The sequence below is a fragment of the Schistocerca nitens genome, chromosome 4, assembly GCF_023898315.1.
Source record: "Schistocerca nitens isolate TAMUIC-IGC-003100 chromosome 4, iqSchNite1.1, whole genome shotgun sequence".
Taxonomy (NCBI): Eukaryota; Metazoa; Arthropoda; class Insecta; order Orthoptera; family Acrididae; genus Schistocerca; species Schistocerca nitens.
Genome location: NC_064617.1, coordinates 661251423 through 661272495, shown reverse-complemented (window position 1 = coordinate 661272495; position 21073 = coordinate 661251423). Strand labels below are relative to the sequence as shown.

Here is a 21073-nt window from a genome sequence, read left to right as displayed (position 1 = left end):
ATTTTGGCTATCAACGAGTTCAGCTTGTGCCACAATTCCTCAGTCCTTATTACGTTACAGAGTGCTGCATTACCGAAGGGTTCCTGTCTTGGTCTGTGATATCTTGTCTAACGGCACAATCACAGACGATATGTTGCAGATCATCGATTGCTCCACATTCACAAATGTTTGTAATGTGGTGTCGTATTTTCAGTAAGTAGCTGGGGTATGAACCACGACCAGACAGGTAATGTATAGCCGCATTGGTCGGATGGAGGTATGACATTCTACACTTTTCTTTTATGTTAGGAACTGACTGGTGAAGGACAAGGAGATAAGAAACTTGTCTACTCTCTGAGTGTTGTTTATCCTGCTCAGCACATGTTTGGAATGGCGAAGCTGATTGAAAATCCCAACACTTGTGAGATTAGATCTGTAATTCGTTTTATGAATGTGAAGAACACTAAATCAGTATGGTTCATCGACAGATTTGTGAGCTTTATAGAGGAAATAGGATGAGCAATTCGATGATAAGAAGAGATGGGCCAGACAGTTCAATGAAGGACGTGACCAAGTGCACGATGACGAACGAAATGGGCGACCGCATTTGGCTAATCAAGGATTGGTTCGTGCGGTAGAAGAAATCGTAAAGAAAAACTGTAACTTTACAGTATCCGATCTTTCTAAGAACCTCCTGCTAATTTCGAGATCAACTTCTTCATGAAACTATTTCGAAAAAAACCGAATTTTTGTGAACTGCTCGTTGGGTGTCACACACTCTTATAGAGCAGCACAAAAAAAACAGCTTTTGGACGGTGCACTGAACTTTTTGGCACATTACAGCCAAAGTTATGATGAGGTTCTAAGCAAGATACTGGCCGTGTATGAGGACTGGCCCACGTATGAAACCCATCAAACGAAACGATAGTCAGTGCATTACCAGTAAAGATTAAAGCCAAGAAATCTTAACACCTCGGAAAGTCATGTGCACAGCCTTTTCGGACAGGCACGGCAATCTACTGGTGTTCTGTTACCGCGAGGTAAAACAGTCAACACAAATGCATAAAAACTTCTAAGTTCATTTTTCGCGTCAAATTCGGGTAAAATTCCAACCTTTCAATGATATCCACCATCATCCTCGTCAGGGACTCAAACTGTCGTGAACTGGCAAAGTTCCCCATTTTACACCCGCGAAACGGCATCTGATTGGCTGGATTACGTCATGGTGGCGCGTACATAGGTGGCGCGCTCTACGTCCACAGGTTTTGCTTGCGCTCTCTATCTGGCATTGCTTGCAGCGCCATCCATCGCAGCAGGCGGTAAACTGCGAGACGTATTCTTCTGAATTTTTTCCCTGTAAAGTGCACGCTTCCATGCATTGCTAAGTGCATAGCCGTTGTCTCTACTGAACTTGTTTTTGCAAAGTCTAAGTTCGACAGTTTCTCTGATCTCAGAGCCCCAATAGTTCGAAGACTGAGGAAGTATTTTTGTTTGTTCAAACAAATTCTTGTGCTTATTTAAAAGGGTGTGCTCTGCCACCACTGCTCACCTACTAACCATCCAACAATAAGCTCACCATAGACTAGAACTATTAACAGGCCGAACTTAGTGATTACACTCCTCAGCTATTCTCAACACCTACAAAACCCCGACCTGACTCATCCTCTGATATGCAAATATCGGATGGGTCTCCACCCCACCGAAGTTCTATATGTACCTCCAAATCCTCGAACGCCTTGCACATCGTCTCACTCTCTGCATCCGTTTACCTTTCCTCACCCGGATCCTCCACCGTCTCATCAAATTCCCACTCCTCCTCGCCCACATCGAAAGCCTCTGCATCTCCTATACTGTCCATAAATTAGATTCCAATCACCCTATTGTCTTCCCTACGATCTCCAATCCTGGCATGCTGCCGGGCAGCCACAGATACATCCCTCCGTCTCTATACCTACACACACTCCATATCCTAACCGAACGCCACTTCAACCAACTCCCTCTCCCAGACAAATCTGTGCTGAAATTTATCCGTCCTACCAAATTTAACTCTTCCTCGCCTATCCCACTCCACATCAGGACTCCTCTCTCCTTTTCATCTCCATCCATGAATATAATTTAAGAGCAAGCAGGATTCCGCCCAGGAAGGTCATGCTGCGGACAAATCCTCAACCTTACACAGTACATAGAAGATGGATACGAGCGGAAACAAATTACAGGTGCAGCCTTTATCGACCTTACAGCAGCTTACGACACCATAAACCACAGTAAGTTAATATCAAAAATATATAACACCACAAAAGACTACCGACTGGCGCAATTCATCCAGTGCCTGTTGCAGAATAGACGGTATTTTGTCACGCTGCAGTCGAAGAAGAGCCGATGGCGGACCCAGAAAAACGGCCTACCTCAAGGTAGCGTCCTCGCCCCATTGCTGTATAATATTTATACCAATGACCAACCGATCAGCATGGACGCTCGCTCCTTCATCTATGCAGACGATACAGTCGTTGCCACGCAGGGAAAAACCTTTGAAGAGGTAGAAAGTAAATTAACTTTAGCGATTGAAAAGCTGGGTGACTATTATGATAATAACCACCTCAAGCCAAACCCAGCAAAAACCCAGGTCTGTGCTTTTCACCTACGTAATAAGGAAGCAAGGAGGAAACTCAACATAAGCTGGAAGGGACAACATCTATCTCACTGCGACACACCAAAATATCTTGGGATTAAACTGGGCCGTGCTCTCACCTACAAGGAACACTGTTTGGCCACAAAGATGAAAGTGAGTGCCAGGAACAACATCATCCGCGAGCTAACAAATAGCAGATGGGGAGCGCAACCTACAGTTCTCCGCACGTCAGCTTTAGCTTTATGTTTCTCCACTGCGGAGTACTCGGCACCCGTTTGGCAAAATTTCACCCACGCTGAACAAGTAAATATAGCACTGAATGAGACTGGACGCATCGTGACAGGATGCCTCCGCCCAACTCCCACAAAGCAGCTGTACCACCTCATGGGCATAGCCCCGCCAGACATCAGAAGAAGGATTGCCGCAGAAATCGAGAAACATAAACAGGGGACAGATCCCAGGCATACAATGTTCGGATACAATCTTCAACCTCGCCGACTTAAATCAAGGAAGAGTTTCCTACGAACAACTGAAGCAACTCTTTTATCTCCTAGAGCACGACGAGAAGAGCTGTGGTACAGTGTGGACCCAGGAAGACCAGGGAATAGCCCCAGGGAAGAACCCACAGCTGGCTCTGAACTCCCATATAAGACCTGGAAAGCCCTGAATAGACTACGAACAGGCATATCAAGATGCAGAGCAAACTTGGAAAAATGGGGCTACATCAGTGCAGACGAGCCCTGCGAGTGTGGAGAACAGCAAGACTCACAACACCTACTGGTCTGCAGGAAACTAAACAACCCGTGTTCGACTCAAGACCTATTTGAAGCAAATGACAAGGCTATTCAAGCTGCAGTGTATTGGGCTTCACGTGGGATATGAAAATCGCTCTGTTTCGCATCCTTAGCGCTTATCATTATATGTTACATACTTTTCTATATTATTGTAGTTAATTTACCTTATAACCATGTATTATTGTATTATAACTGCTTCTCTTGCATTGTAATATAATTTTTTTTTGTTAAATGGTGATGTCTTGGATACGATAATAAAATAATAATAATCTCCATCCATCGCTATCCCTTTCCTCTTGCAACCACTGCCCTTCCCACAAGACACACAACTCGTCACCTTCTGTCTTTCCCAACAACCGTATTTCTCGCTATTCACCTCCACTCTTGCCTATCATCTCAATAGTTTTCCCTGTCTAGTAGACCTCTGTCTTTCTATCCACACTCCTCAACTCTAGGGAACATACTCTCTCCACCAGCAGTACCTCTTATCCTAGTGTATGTCCTTCACATACAGACTCTTGTGCCACACTGTGACAAGTGCGTACAAAAGATGGATACTATCTAGGAAGATAGTTTAAAATTTGTAGTTTTTTTCAATAAATTGTAGCTTTTTTCTGCATCAGTATTATTCTACGAATTTTCGGATGTGGCACCAAATTTATTATGGTCCTCTCAATTGACAGCAGAAAGTTCGAATGTTTCCTACTGGCCGAGAGAAAATTGCTCGAGAGCATTCCCCCACCCCCTTACTGGCTATAGTCGAGAGCATGATGACGTTGACGCTACCCAATCGGCCGAGAGCTAAGCGGGTGAGGGGAGGGCTGACCTTGAAGATAACAAGAACAGTTGCCTCTGCTGTAGCCTGGCACATTGCTGAGATTGCATTGTTTGAACCAGAACCCACAGTGCTAAGCCGCTCAGTACACAAATCAATTTTGAACACCGCGCAGGGTAGCCGTGTGGTCTAGGACGCCTTGTCACGGTCTGTGCGGCTGCCCCCGTTGGAGGTTCGAGACCTCCCTCGGGCATGGGTGTTTGTGTTGTCCATAGCATTGGTTAGCTTAAGTTAGATAAAGTAGTGTGTAGGCTTAGGGACCGATGACCTCAGCAGTTTGGTCTCATAAGACCTTACCACAAATTTCCAATTTTTTTTTCAATTTTGAAAAATTAAATATCATGAAGAAATGGAGTCAAGCAATCACCTGAATGCTATGACAAACCCAGTTTTGTACATTTATACCCAAGTAAAAAAAAATCTGGCATCTAGAATTATATTAGAAAAAGGAGCGCAATAGGCACTGAATGATATGAAACTGCGGAGCGCGTTATGGTGCAAGAAATACTTTGCTTGCAACCAGAAGCAAAAAAATGCGAAAAATAGATAAATCAGTGATATATTTGAATCACTTGTACTCTCTACTTTACTTTGCAGACATTTGCAACGGGAGATCGGGCAGCGACTCCTACAGCGACAGTGGATCCTCAGAGAACGACCAACAGTTGGTGACGAGGTCAAGCAACAAGAAGCTGCGCCCGTACGCAGCCGACTGTCCAGTTTCGACATGGCGCCAGTTTATACTCTTGTGCCGGCGGATGGTGACCCAGGCCAGAAGAAACAAGGTGAGATCTCGTGAAAGTGCCACAGCTGCTTATACGCCGCTGGACGTCAAAGATGAAACCCTAGGAAGAATAGCAGATAATGAAATTTCACTAACTCTATTAATACTATGTAGTGACAAGAATTCAAACTGAAGTTTACGGGTGATTAGGGATGTAAAAGTTGCGAAATTAGAAACAATGAGCTTTCACGCTTGGCAGTAACAAAGGCTCTAACCGAGCCGCAGCATACCACCGTGACTGTGTGGCCTTCCTACAGTACATAAAGAAGGTCTTCCATTACGGCCTATAGTGAGTAATATTGACGCTCCCACATATGATTTAGCCAGACATCTAGCCTCTTTGCTGAGACCATTGGTTGGCAAATGTTCACACCATATACGGAATTCTGCTGATTTTAACAACAGAATGGGGGCTCTCCACTTAAGTAGTTCGGATCTTCTATTGAGTTTTGATGTAGTTTCCCTTTTCACAAAAGTGCCTCTTGCGGATACCTTGACGCTAATTGGTCAACAGTTTGAATCGGACATCACTGCTTTGTTTCGACATTCTCTTTCCTCAACCTATTTTATGTTTAACCAGGAATATTTTGAACAGTCTGACGGTGTCGCCATTGGCAGCCCTCTGTCTCCTCTTTTTTTTATGGAGGATTCTGAGTAAGGAGCACTTGAATCAACGGTTTGTAGACCAACTGTTTTTTTGGAAATACGTCGATGATACTTTCATAGTGTGGCCCCACGGAGAAGAAAAGTTAATGGAGTTTTTTCATCATCTTAACTCCATCCATGAGAATATTCGATTTATTATGGAAATAGAGAAAGATGGTTGCCTTCCATTCCTGGATGTTTTGTTTAAATGGAAGAGTGACGGCTCGGTGCGACATTCTGTTTATCGTAAGCCCACTCACACTGATTTGTACTTGCATTCTTCAAGTTGCCATCACCCATCCCAAACCATGAATGTGCTTAAAAACCTTGTGCACAGGGCACATATGATGTCGGATGCAGAGAATTTGCCTAAGGAACTTGCACATTTAAGGACGGTGTTCAGAGACAATGGATATTCGACCTGCAAATTAACAGGGCCTTCTCAACTAACGCCAGGAACCGTCAAGTAGATAAAGAGGAGAACGCGCCAACCAAGTCCCTAGCTTTTCTTCCCTTCGTTGGAAATATCTCCATCAGAATAGCGAGGATTGTTAATAATTTTCATGTGAAAGTGGTTTTTCGTCCACCTTCTAAGATTTCGCATCTGCTGGGTTCGGCGAAGGATGATTTGTTACTGCGGAAGGCGGGAATTTATAAAATACCGTATCAATGTGGTATGGCCTATATAGGACAGACAACGCGTACAGTGGAAGAGCGTTGTAAGGAAAATCAACGTTGCACTCGCCTACTTCAACCCAGTAAGTCTGCAATTGCGGAACATCGTATTTCCAAAGGACACTCAATAGAGTATGACAAAACTTTGATTTTGGCCACAGCAACAACTTTTTGGGACTCCATTATGAAAGAATTGGGGAAAATCTAATGAACCGTGACAGTGGTTACCAATTGAATAACACTTGGAATCCCGTAATCTGATGGAGACGAAGACGCCAGAAAACTCCGATAGCTGCGGCCAGCGACAATATCGACAGCAGCTGAGTCTTGCAGTTCCATCAGCGAGGGCGCTGCCACTGGGCGGTGTGGTCCTTCTGTCTCCGCTATTTCAACGCATGCTCTGCAGTACCCTCAGCGCACTATATAATACGGAGCGGATAACGTCTTCGTCAGTCCTCGTTCGGCTCACCTGAAGATGGCTGGCAGTTGTCCATCCGAAATATCGTGGAATGAAGTTTACGACGACCAGCTGCAATCCCGAAATCTCTTTGAACGGCTCTAACCCAGTTGAACATGGAGTTGAACCGCACTTAGATGACGTGTACCGGTTTGTCTTTCTTAGCTACATCAAACCTACATCAGAGTTCATCAACTGTAGTGGGTGGCGAGTGGTAGTGTGCCAGTGTCTTGGAAAGCAATGACCACATATTTTCAGTAGACGAGAGACCTGAAAAACATTTTGACCGGGGCAGGTCGGGACAGTGAAAGTATTTCGTGGTCTTGCGACCACCCCAAGGACAAAAGAGTGCGCTGGACCTCTGCTCCGCTCCTCTGCCCTGGCTGAATGAGGGTCACTTCTTACACCCGAAGTCTTCGGCCGTCATTGTTGATGTTTTTTATTCAAAATTTAAGGGGTGGCCAGGTTCTAACCCGTGGCCGAGGTTACTAATCAGTGACGCTGCCCCTACACCACTGGAGCATCTTGATAGGTACGTCATCATATTATACCGGGGCTCAACTGAAAAGACGGTGTGATGCCGCTCCTACGTCCAGTATTGTCGTTGGGCACACTACTGAAGGAGAAGATTAGTGTTTAACGTCCCATCGACGATGGGGTCCTTAGAGACGGAGCACAAGCTCAGATTAGGAAAGGATAGGGAAGGAAATCGGCCATTTGCGTAAAGTGATTTAGAAAAATCACAGAGAACCTAAATCTGGATGGCCGGACGCGGGTTTGAACCGTGCCTCTCTCTGCTGCCGTGTCAAGGGAAGGCGCAACAATGATCGCCATAGTGGCTGTCGGTCGTGCTCCAGACATCGTCGACAGTCAGTGAGACTATTTGTATCGCTGTATACAGGCCCATTTCCTGTCCCAGAGTATGCGACATGGTTCAACAATCCTACACAACCAAGCAAACATTATGTTTATCCTCTCGGGCGCTAGTGCCGTTGAGATTCTGCTTTCATCTGGGTATGCCCTTCGTGAGTCCATCGATTCCACATTTTAATGAAATTGAATTAAAAACATAATTAAATAGTTACTTTTTAATTTTATAATGTTTTTGTATAATATTTATCTTGCTTCTTTCTTTCTTTTTCCTTTTCTCTTTCAGTCAGTACGAACTTTGTTGTAGAACCTCTTATTTACGTATGGTAATAAAAATTCATTTAGACAGAATTAAGTACATTTAAAATTACGTGAACTTAGTCAACCCTCTCATGCTGATAAATTCATATTAACTGATTAAGAATATTTAGTTGAGAATTAAATCCTTTACATAATTCGGCCTTGGCACACATTTTCTAAATGCAGTGGTTTTTTTAAAATATTTACTAAATTCTTTCCCGGCGTTAGCTATGGAACGCAAGACTGTCTCTATTAGCAGAAAATGGTTAAATATTGCCAAGCCGACGTTTAATTATCATTGATAAAACACACTTCACTATACATTTAAGTTATTTGAAAGAAACAAAATTGTTAAATTTCAACGTTAACTATCCGCCTATGAATGCACAAATGTGAAACTAGTAAATAATTCCGTCAGTCTCAGGATCGCTGTAAAAGAAAAACATTTTCTTAATTCACTGCTAATTTTTATCTGCTCCCGATTTACGGGTTTGGTTAATTTTTCTTAGCGGAACAATTTTTTAAATGTGCCGCCGCTGGAAATCGTTCGGTCGCGGCACAGCCCAGCAACACCGCTAAAAATGCTGAAAATTCTTTAAAGAAATATTATAGATGACATGGGCAAGCTAATTTACATTAGTAATACACATTTTCGATAAATTATAATGTATTTAGACCACAACAATAATTCAACTTACATTAGTTTGTAATTTCCCCTCTAATGGCGGCTAACTCTAGCTACAGACAAAAGAAGTCTACCCATTCATAAAATGCTACGTCACAGGTTCCTCTCACTTTCAGCTCTCCAGGAAGACGACAAGGAATACACACTACGTGGTGCTTTTAATACTACTGCTGACCATTAACATCTCTTTGTAATATTACAACATTATTTTCCTCTGTGGCGGAATTTTACATTTTTGCTATCGCAGATATTGACACATTTCGCAATTACATTATGAGTATAGAAATATTACAATCATAAATACATCGAGAATATTACTACAGAAAATATTACAATAATAACGAATGTCCTTTACACAAAATTAAATATTATTTTTTGTTAAATAATTACAGTATATACAAATTGCTTCATAGCGGCGTATATAGTACAATTAAATTTTAGTTTATTAACAGTGTGAGTGTTGCCAGGGAACGTTACATTGCCCCCTGGCAGCATTTGGCAAAGAGTTTCTATACTTTGAGACAATGGTGCCAGTAACGTTCTTTACAATTCTGTATTTTTTTATGGAATGGCTCTTTTAATTAGTCCCAGGGTTATATATGTTCATGGCTCCCCCATTTGGGCGAAGGCAGACAGGAAACCTGGGCAGAACTGTGCCGGAGCCCAGCCATCCCAGTTGGTTCATGATTAATCTTGTCTCTTTAACAGTCATTCTTTTGAATTGATTTAGCAGTTTGTCATCAACGGTTACATAATATCACAGTCACATACAGTTCAACGAAAGTTTGTTGTGTGTGATTAACAACTCGTAATTATTATTTTTGCGATATACTGCAAGGTCACTTGTCCTAGGATATATCACTTAGTTTTTTGAAATCATATACCACAACGTCACTTTTCATAATGTTCCCACTACCTACGTGTTACAAATCCATCTCCTACACTTGTTAGTGTTCATTTTCTCTTGTCAAATTACGGGTATACATAATAAATGTTCAATGTTTATCAAAAATCGAGTGCATTGACATGTTATGCAGTTTGTGTAAATATTTTGGAATATGTCAATAATGCTGTAGTTGGTGAGCGGTGCGGAGTGATTGTTGAGCGGCGCTCGGCGCGGCGCGTCAGCTCCGTGTAGGTCTCCGCCCCCGATGTTGACAGCTACGGCGCGGAGAGGCGTGTGGCTGGTCTGCTACGGGCTGCTGCGGCCGCTGCATGGCTGAGGTAGCCGGATGCGCGTTTATATCAGCTCGCCCGTGTGACATCTTCTATCAGTGCTCCAGCAAATATGCAACAAGTTCACAAACACTGTACTATCCTTATGGGCATTTTTCCTGCTGTGGGAAAAAACGCACACAGTTATTGGCAGTTATTATTCAGTAGGCCTTCACTAGTCTGGTTTGCACAATGTTTCGTTGTCACAGTAACACGTTTTATGGGCACACAATATTTTTTCACCATGTCATGACTTGTCATTAGTCACACGCAAGTTTTCACCTTAGGACAAAATGTATCTCTGTAGTCAATGCGCTTCCCTAGCGTCCCTTGCACACAAAGAGTTATACACTCCTGGAAATTGAAATAAGAACACCGTGAATTCATTGTCCCAGGAAGGGGAAACTTTATTGACACATTCCTGGGGTCAGATACAGCACATGATCACACTGACAGAACCACAGGCACATAGACACAGGCAACAGAGCATGCACAATGTCGGCACTAGTACAGTGTATATCCACCTTTCGCAGCAATGCAGGCTGCTATTCTCCCATGGAGACGATCGTAGAGATGCTGGATGTAGTCCTGTGGAACGGCTTGCCATGCCATTTCCACCTGGCGCCTCAGTTGGACCAGCGTTCGTGCTGGACGTGCAGACCGCGTGAGACGACGCTTCATCCAGTCCCAAACATGCTCAATGGGGGACAGATCCGGAGATCTTGCTGGCCAGGGTAGTTGACTTACACCTTCTAGAGCACGTTGGGTGGCACGGGATACATGCGGACGTGCATTGTCCTGTTGGAACAGCAAGTTCCCTTGCCGGTCTAGGAATGGTAGAACGATGGGTTCGATGACGGTTTGGATGTACCGTGCACTATTCAGTGTCCCCTCGACGATCACCAGTGGTGTACGGCCAGTGTAGGAGATCGCTCCCCACACCATGATGCCGGGTGTTGGCCCTGTGTGCCTCGGTCGTATGCAGTCCTGATTGTGGCGCTCACCTGCACGGCGCCAAACACGCATACGACCATCATTGGCACCAAGGCAGAAGCGACTCTCATCGCTGAAGACGACACGTCTCCATTCGTCCCTCCATTCACGCCTGTCGCGACACCACTGGAGGCGGGCTGCACGATGTTGGGGCGTGAGCGGAAGACGGCCTAACGGTGTGCGGGACCGTAGCCCAGCTTCATGGAGACGGTTGCGAATGGTCCTCGCCGATACCCCAGGAGCAACAGTGTCCCTAATTTGCTGGGAAGTGGCGGTGCGGTCCCCTACGGCACTGCGTAGGATCCTACGGTCTTGGCGTGCATCCGTGCGTCGCTGCGGTCCGGTCCCAGGTCGACGGGCACGTGCACCTTCCGCCGACCACTGGCGACAACATCGATGTACTGTGGAGACCTCACGCCCCACGTGTTGAGCAATTCGGCGGTACGTCCACCCGGCCTCCCGCATGCCCACTATACGCCCTCGCTCAAAGTCCGTCAACTGCACATACGGTTCACGTCCACGCTGTCGCGGCATGCTACCAGTGTTAAAGACTGCGATGGAGCTCCGTATGCCACGGCAAACTGGCTGACACTGACGGCGGCGGTGCACAAATGCTGCGCAGCTAGCGCCATTCGACGGCCAACACCGCGGTTCCTGGTGTGTCCGCTGTGCCGTGCGTGTGATCATTGCTTGTACAGCCCTCTCGCAGTGTCCGGAGCAAGTATGGTGGGTCTGACACACCGGTGTCAATGTGTTCTTTTTTCCATTTCCAGGAGTGTAGTTTGACACTAACTTGGTCCGACGTCCGTTATCCGCTCACTGTTCATGTCGTGCTGGTTCCTTGTCCACTTGCACACACGGCAATGATACAGTTTCTTATTGCTTGTTCAAAACAACCTCGTGACGTATTGCTGCAGGTTTAACAGTCACTGTCTGTCTCTGTCACACAATACTGCACTTTTGTTTAAGTTTTTTCATTTACAATGTTCGTTGTGCAATTTTTGTAACAGCACATTCGTAACTTCTTTGTTCGCTCTTTACCAAGGTGTGTGATATTTGCGTACATGGTAACAAATATTAAAATTTCGTATTAGTTTGCCCAAAAATCATCTATATTTATGTTCGAGTAGATTTTATTTGTGCATTCCAGCCGGATTCAGGCATATTGTTCAATAACTCCTTTGAAATTATGTCTCACTTTACTTGCAAGGTCCTACGTAACTACAGTGTAGTCTCTGCAGGCTAAAATTGACTCGGACTGTATCAGGCTAGCTCCTTTTTACTGATTGGATCTGCACATGCTTCAATTTAAGCTTCTTTGTGCGAAACCTTGCGCTACTTAAATTTGCAATAAGTTTGCCTCCCATGGTGCCCTCGGGTCACTACTGGGTGCATTATTCTCTTTGATAACACTGGTTTGAAAATAAAGTTCTCAGGGTCTCATATTATTGATATTATTCTGGGTTCGAATCTGTCAATCTGACAGCTACACACACACACACACACACACACACATATATATATATATATATATATATATATATATATATATATATATATATATATATATATATATATATATATATATATATAATAGAAAAGATTGTACCAAGAAATATTTCAAGTTTGACACACATATAGAATATTATGCAGTACACAAACTAATCATTACTAAAATGATCCTCCTGACTGATCTCTGTCACAATTTAACACTATAAATAATTGCACTAATCATGTTATCTGTGCAGACATTTAGAGCATGTTTAAGCTAACGCTAATTAAAAGAAGACATAACACAAATATTCATAAACAAAAGAGAAAGTGAATCATATTCTTATAACTAAATACTTCTACACTAGTACATTATCTCTACAGATCACACATCATTAATGTTCATTCATTTTCAAAAGAATGGTGTCCCTTTTTTTTTACACATAACACATAGGACTATTAGTCATTTACTGTAGGAATATTTTCACATCCTTACGCGGATACAGTCCCCGTACTCTCCCTGAGTGGGGGTCTGCTAAGAGATAGCTACTATTTCCTTCTTGGACTAAGGAATGGAGTATGAGGCTCGACAGTAGGTTTTGTGAGGCTTCACCTCAATATTGTATTGATATCCCTTAACAATTCCTGTTCGTTCTGAAAATACATCTGCATAGTTAGATAATAACTGTACCAAATCCTCCTGTTGCATTGAGTTCAGATTTTCGGACTGTGATACTTTGTTCACAAGTGCGTCCACATTTGCTTTTAATTGATCACTTTGTACATCTGGATAAAAGAGATTTTGTCCTAGAGAATGATTGTCTAAATGTAGTATCCACTGATTCCTACATTTTATGTTAATAACATTACAATTAGGCACAGGTACCTCATCAGATCTGAGCATGGACAATTCTATCCTCCTACCCGCGTTCATCAAACTTAATTTTCCCCGAGAAAGGTCGATTACTGCGTCCCTTTCTCTCAAAAAATCTACCCCCAAAATGCAGGCTACCTTTAAACCCTTTACTACCAGGAATGAGCACGCTATGGCTTCTCCCCCTATATACATCTCTACCCGTACTTGGAGTTTAATTATTTGTCGCTGTGCACTGATGGCTCCAGTGACTTTGCAATTGTTCACAGGAAAAGTCTGCATACGCTTTTCTTTCCTCAGTACTCTGAATAAGTCCATACTCATGACACTGACAGTAGCACCTGTATCTACGATTGCTTGCACATCAATATTGTTAATTTTGATCTCTATTATCGCTTGTACTTTGTCTTTGTGCTCCTTTATGCACGTGGGTGGTTCAGTTATTAATTCATGTCCCATCTGTAACCCGTCATTATACCTGAGGATACAGATTCCCGATGTTTTGTTCTGTGTCGGGCTGCTCTCACTCCAAACCTCAGCCGACGATGGAGAGCGTATCTCGGCTGAATCTAGTTTGTTGGATTATTACTGGTGGATGGGTGTGGCTGCTCTGTGTCGCTGACCTCCACTATGTGTAAGTTGTGTTGCGTCGGCCGCCACGGTTGCGCAATTGGCGCATTTTGTGGTGGCGGTCGGTTATTGTCGTATCTTTCACTGTTTTGCCGGTCCGGACTGGGCCTCTGGTTCTGTGGCCAAGTTCGGTTTGCATCGTTATAGGTATTAGTGTTCCACGGCCCCCTGGCATTTTTCCATCTACTATTGCTTGGTGGGCCTGTTTCATATCGGTCATCAGACCTCCTTTTCCGGTCATTATTCACCGGCGGACTATTGCCGTTCCGGTCTCTACCTCTATTCCCGTTTTGTACATAATCTTGTCTCCTATTGTTACCTCCGCCGTTTCCATTATTCGGTGGAGGCGTGTTATTTCGACAATTTCTGTAACCGTTTCCGTTACTTCTAGCCTGTTCAGAGGCTGCCTTAACATCCTCCTGAATCAGGTCAATTGAGTCCAGAACAGACAAGAAATGTTCCATGTCGTTCTCCGGTACGTGCATAAGTTTTTCCTTTACGTGTATCGGCAAGTGTGATTTCAAAAGTCTGATCAAATCCCGGGATGAAATCTGCTCGTCCCAGTAACGGGTCTTATTAATGTATTTCTCAAAATATTTTCGCAAATTGCCTAATCGTGGAGAATACGGCTCTGGATTATATACCTCTTCCCGTAATCTCTCCTGAATACATGTTGACCAATATTTGGCCAAGAATGCCTTTTCAAATTGCTCATATGTGTCGCAACTGTCAGCTGCTTCGGTTGCCCATAATGCAGCATCTCCTTGTATGTAAGACATAACGAACTGTATTTTCTGTGTATGACTCCAAACGCTAGGAAAAATGTTTCTAAATCCCTTGATAAACACTACAGGGTGAACAGATTTCTTCTCCGTTGTAAAGATCTGAAACTGTCGGTTTTTAATCAGGCTTTCTTCAATCACTATTTTGGAGTGACATTTGTTTGTTTCGCTAACATTGGTTGCCTGTTCTGTCTCGCAGTCGCAATTTTTTACTGCTGTATTTATGTGCCTATCATTGTTGGACCTGGCTGGCGTGACACACGCCTGTGCGTCGCCGTGCAGCAAGCTGTTTTCCAGCTCCGCAAGACGACGGTTGACATTCCGCTGTGTGCACCGCCCTTTTTAGGTCCTGCACTTCCGCATTGGAGCCCAAGTCTTTGACCTCAATCGCGGCGTGCACCTTCTCGTCTATTTTTTTTATAAATTCGTTTTCAATTTTGTGCACTTATTCGGACATTTTGTGCTCAATTACTTGACTTGTGTCAATTTCTAATTGTTCCATCCTGTTAGCCAGTACACTGATTTCACCCACGATACTGGCGTTAGCCACTTGGATATTATCTACTCTTTCGCTCAGTTGTTGCACCGCTTTGGGTATGGTTTCATAGTTGTGTCTCAAACTAACAATCTCTCTTTGCATAGCTTCCAAAGATTGCATTAACTGCAAATCTCTCTCATGCTGGCGTCGATCACGCTCTGCTTGTTCATGCATAAACGTAGCTTGGAAATTGAGCTTGCGCTCGAACATAACTCTTAATGATTGCACTTCTGACACCTCACCACTCTCTGGTCCGTGTCTAGTGCTTGTGGGTGGTACAGTATTTCTACTTTCAACTGAATCACTGGCTGGCAGTGGCAACATTTCTTGCCCTTCTGCCCCCAGATTCTCACATTGTACTTTCTGAACTATGCCACTAACATTACTTTGTGCCCCACTTTCTAACTCGGTATCACTGCTTGCTAACTGTTGTTCATTATCCATGTTTATATCTTTCTGACTACGCAATCTAACCATAGTCAACAAAAGAAACAAAATCTGAACTAAATATCCTAACACTCAGGTTTCACTGACATAATCACACAAGAAATGGTCATTTGTTGAAACACACTTATTATATACTACGATGACTAACTACTCAAATGTCCTGTTATTTTTTTAAAAAAAAACACTAACAACAAGCACACCACTAATGATCCGAGAACACTGCACTGAGGCTACTTTACTACCCACAGGGCAACTACACTGTAGCTTTACCTTTTGGTGATCTATCTTGGGTGCAGCTGCCCCCTAGTATTGTGGTAGGTAATTAATTTTTCGATATAATGAGCTCTCTTCTTCAGCTTGCCTCTGGGTATATAGTGTTCTCATGCAAAAAATCATATACAGGTATTACCACACAATATTGGTTAGGCAATACATACAATACATGAAAAAAGTATTAATTGTTCTCCAACAAAGTTCGACTACAATAATTCCCTAGTTATCTCATGGGTATTTTGTGGCCACTGCATACTCGAGCCCCACGTTGGGCGCCAATTTAATGAAATTGATTTAAAAAAAAATTAAATAGTTACTTTTTAATTTTATAATGTTTTTGTATAATATTTATCTTGCTTCTTTCTTTCTTTTTCCTTTTTTCTTTCAGTCAGTACGAACTTTGTTGTAAAACCTCTTATTTACGTATGGTAATAAAAATTCATTTAGACAGAATTAAGTACATTTAAAATTACGTGAACTTAGTCAACCCTCTCATGCTGATAAATTCATATTAACTGATTAAGAATATTTAGTTGAGAATTAAATCCTTTACATAATTCGGCCTTGGCACACATTTTCTAAATGCAGTGGTTTTTTTAAAATATTTACTAAATTCTTTCCCGGCGTTAGCTATGGAACGCAAGACTGTCTCTATTAGCAGAAAATGGTTAAATATTGCCAAGCCGACGTTTAATTATCATTGATAAAACACACTTCACTATACATTTAAGTTATTTGAAAGAAACAAAATTGTTAAATTTCAACGTTAACTATCCGCCTATGAATGCACAAATGTGAAACTAAATAGTAAATAATTCCGTCAGTCTCAGGATCGCTGTAAAAGAAAAACATTTTCTTAATTCACTGCTAATTTTTATCTGCTCCCGATTTACGGGTTTGGTTAATTTTTCTTAGCGGAACAATTTTTTAAATGTGCCGCCGCTGGAAATCGTTCGGTCGCAGCACAGCCCAGCAACACCGCTAAAAATGCTGAAAATTCTTTAAAGAAATATTATAGATGACATGGGCAAGCTAATTTACATTAGTAACACACACTTTTGATAAATTATAATGTATTTAGACCACAACAATAATTCAACTTACATTAGTTTGTAATTTCTCCTCTAATGGCTACAGACAAAAGAAGTCTACCCATTCATAAAATGCTACGTCACAGGTTCCTCTCACTTTCAGCTCTCCAGGAAGACGACAAAGAATACACACTACGTGGTGCTTTTTATACTACTGCTGACCATTAACATCTCTTTGTAATCTTACAACATTATTTTCCTCTGTGGCGGAATTTTACATTTTTGCTATCGCAGATATTGACACATTTCGCAATTACATTATGAGTATAGAAATATTACAATCATAAATACATCGAGAATATTACTACAGAAAATATTACAATAATAACGAATGTCCTTTACACAAAATTAAATATTATTTTTTGTTAAATAATTACAGTATATACAAATTGCTTCATAGCGGCGTATATAGTACAATTAAATTTTAGTTTATTAATAGTGTGAGTGTTGCCAGAGATCGTTACAACATTCACATGACAGTCATGAGATTTCGACCGACACGAGCTCCTATTTCGGGGAACTGCACCTTCGATAGGCTGCAACTGTACACTGGCGCATGCTGGTAACTGTTTCTCCTTCCTACGCTTGGCAAAATATGATCTTCTCACAAATAGCCAAGGTTTAATTTAAAATCCTATTTGGTAAACACGCTGCTTGATATTACCCAGTATACAAAATGTAAGTGGTGTCACGGCTGCATACTTTAATGCGGTTGCGCTTAAATGCGGATAACTTTCGTATCCAAGCATTTGGTACTCTTCATTTTATATGAGGTTTGTTGTGTGTCGTCTCCATTCTGTTGCAATTTTGATGGTGTTTCACTTTTTTTCAGCACACTTCGATATCATTCCCCAACAATACTGAGGTCATTACAGGCGAAATACTACTTCATTTGTACAAAGAAGAAGCAAAGTATTTGACCGTTGCCTAGATGAACGAAACATCCTGTCATTCGGCTGAAGTTCCTAAGTCTTTGTCGTAAAGCTGAGTTACTGCCCACAGAACCCAACACTATGCAGATGTTACCTAACTCATCAGGTGGTACTTGTACTAACACCAAACGGCATCTGTGCATTGCCATCAGTACGAAGTAAGTGTCAGTCCTGGTCAGAAGAGTGTTCTGTGTAGTTGTCAGTGTACAGTCTAAGACAAAAAACGCCACACCACGAAGGGACGGATATCGGTAAATGGGACGTACAGTCATGGACAAGACGAGCGAGACCCCTCGCCTTTCCGTTATGCTGATCCGCACAGCTTTAAAGTCTGCTGCACAGCATAACAGGCAAGGCGACGAAGTGCTACCAACATACTATGCACAGGCGTGAAATTGAAAAACTTTCCGAAATTAGTCAGACTGTTTTCAATCATGTGTAAGACTATATTAATGCTGATTAGTGTGTTAACCACAACACCTAAATATAAGATATAAATGAAAGAAGAAACGCTAATTAGTATGAACTGTACTAATAAAAACAAATTTCAGCTTATCGAGATAACATAACTGTTTTAGTAAGACAAAGTACCCCACACCGATACGAATTAGCAAAATATAATGGGCATTCGGCCGCGAAATGGTCTGTGTCGACGTTCAGACCAGTCATACTGGATTAACGTTGCTGACCTACCATGAAAGTGTGCAAATTTAGCAATGCGTGAAGATTCATAACGAAATTCAGTTAAAAGTCATTCAGTGCCCCACTTAAGTCAATTCAATTATTGGCAGAAGCGGAAAAAGTAGGCAGTAACAAGTATGAAATTCTGCAAGAGTTTCATATCGACATCCACAGGGCGCCGGTACAGAATAAAGGTAGCAATAAAACGTATTGGGGGCGCGAGAATTTCTTGAAATTCCTTTACTGATTGTCTATCTGCCTCCATCGAGATTAGAACCGAAAACAAACCAGACCTCCCTTGCAGTAGCAAACACCTTTCACTACGCCAGCAGACAACCCAGGCTAACAGCCCTCTATTATTACCCCAGACATGAATAAGCCGGCAATTTCGCAATGAAAATGGCAAAATGATCTGCAGTTTCTGTTGCATAGAGCTTTCTGGACTCAAAGACATGAATTGTCTACCTTTATGTGACAATCATTCGGGATGTTTATCGAAATAACAAAAAATTGTTATTAGCGAGTAAATTTAGAAGGATAATTCTGCACCACCCCAGGAAATAAACGGCGAAGTAGGTGCCAAACGTATTCTACAATGTTTTGAATTCTCCATTAGACGTTCCACAGCCAGAAAACGTTCATTAGCCGAAGTGTTCCTTAAGGTAGCTAGCAATGGAAATGCTCGCACATCTAAAACGCGGTGGCATTAGTAGTGGCATCTGAATTACCACGTGTATAGGCAAATGGATTTTATTTGCATTCCTGTTAACGTGATTTGGATCGAAAGCGTAGCTAAGATTAATATGCTGATGTATCGACTGCAACTGGAACATTTCGAATAAAGAGTAGGGGAAATGATTATGCGGCCCTCATCTTCAGTAACAGTGGTAGCTATTTTCGTTGTTAGGATTTCGTCACGTAAATCGGTGAAAATGGAACCCTACTAGTCTCACTTTCTTGACCCTCTATCTGCCTACTCAACCCTTAAAACCAGTGTACCTCGAGTACGAGTGGACATAATAAGCGGAAATGTATCGCACTTCCTGCGTTATACGGTCCCTTGGTGGTGTAAAAAAGTGAGCTATGTCAACGCAATCTCAAGATACGGCCGTTTATGTAAAGAAAATTTACGCAAATGGTCAAAAAATGGCTCTAAGAACTATGCCACCAAATTGCTTAGGTCATCAGTCCCCTAGATCTAGAACTACTTCAACCTACCTAATCCAACACACATCCATGCCCGGGGAAGGATTCGAACTGACGCGCAGGGATCCGCGCGGTCCGCGATATGACGCCATTGAGCGCACGGAAAACCCGCGCCAGCAAGCTGTTAATATCATCTGGTGTTACTAAAAAGTTATTCACTTCTGGTGAATGATTTTCTGCGCAGTCCATTTACGAAAGAATAACTAAAATATATTTGATACTACGGAAGAGGAAGGACGCCTAATTCATTTCCCCTTGTCTTTATTCATGATTTTAGATTCGCAATCTGAGCATACATACACAGATATGCGAATACAACACATTGGCTTATACTTGAGGTATTTCGTTTCCCACGAAGTGGTGGCAGACGATGCTCTGGCATCTTCGAAGCGCTAGTTTCTCCAGTGCTAGCTATCTCAGCACATCAGCTGAGCGAACGTGCATAGTATGTTGGTAACACTTCGTCGCCTTGCCTGTTATGCTGTGTAGCAGACTTTAAAGCTGTGCGGATCAGCATAACGAAAGGTCGAGGGGTCTCGCTCGTTTTGTCCACGGCTGTACATGTGCAGACAAACAAATCATAAAAATTACAAAAAAAATTGGATGACTTATTCAATAGAAAGAGCTTCACAAACTGAACAAGTCAATAACAGTTTGGTTGATCTCTGACCCTTATGGAAGCAGTTATTCAGCTGGCATTCCTTTGTATAGTTGTTGAACTCCCGTAATGGCTGGAAGGCCGTGCCCATAATATTCCAAACGTTCCCAATCTGAGAGAGATCCGGCGACAGCGCTGGCTAAGGTAGAATTTGGCAAGCACGGCAAGGAGTAGAAACTTTATCTTGCTGAAATGTGAGTCCAGGATGGCTTGCCGTGAAGGACAATAAAATGGGGTGTAGATATCGTTGATGTACCGATGTGCTGTAAGGAGGCCACGGATGACAGCCACAGGGGTCCTGCTATGAAAAGAAATGGCACCCCAGTCATCACTCCTGGTTGTCAGACCGTATGGCAAGGGATAGTCAGGTTGGAATCCCATCGTTCTCCGAGGCATCTCTAGACACGCCTTTGCTGGTCGTCAGGGCTCAGTTCAGAGCGAGACTCATCACTGAAGACAGTTCTACCCCAGTCGGTGAGATTCCAGGCCTTTACAGCACAGTGCTATGTCGACGATACTCTACGCCCCCTTTTTTTGTCCAGTTTGGCAAGCCATTCTGGGCTTAAATTTTAGCAAGATAATGCCCGCCCTCACACGGCGATAGTTTCT

General features: G+C 42.7%; 1 protein-coding gene across 1 annotated transcript in view; it reads left to right on the top strand.

Moving 5' to 3' along the window:
* Window positions 1–21073, top strand: part of LOC126251674 (ATP-binding cassette sub-family G member 1) — an 862342-nt gene that overhangs the window by 795880 nt on the left and 45389 nt on the right. Inside the window, exon 10 of the mRNA XM_049952253.1 lies at window positions 4835–5022. Coding sequence (XP_049808210.1) covers window positions 4835–5022 — 188 coding nt within the window. The remainder of the gene's footprint in view (window positions 1–4834; window positions 5023–21073) is intronic.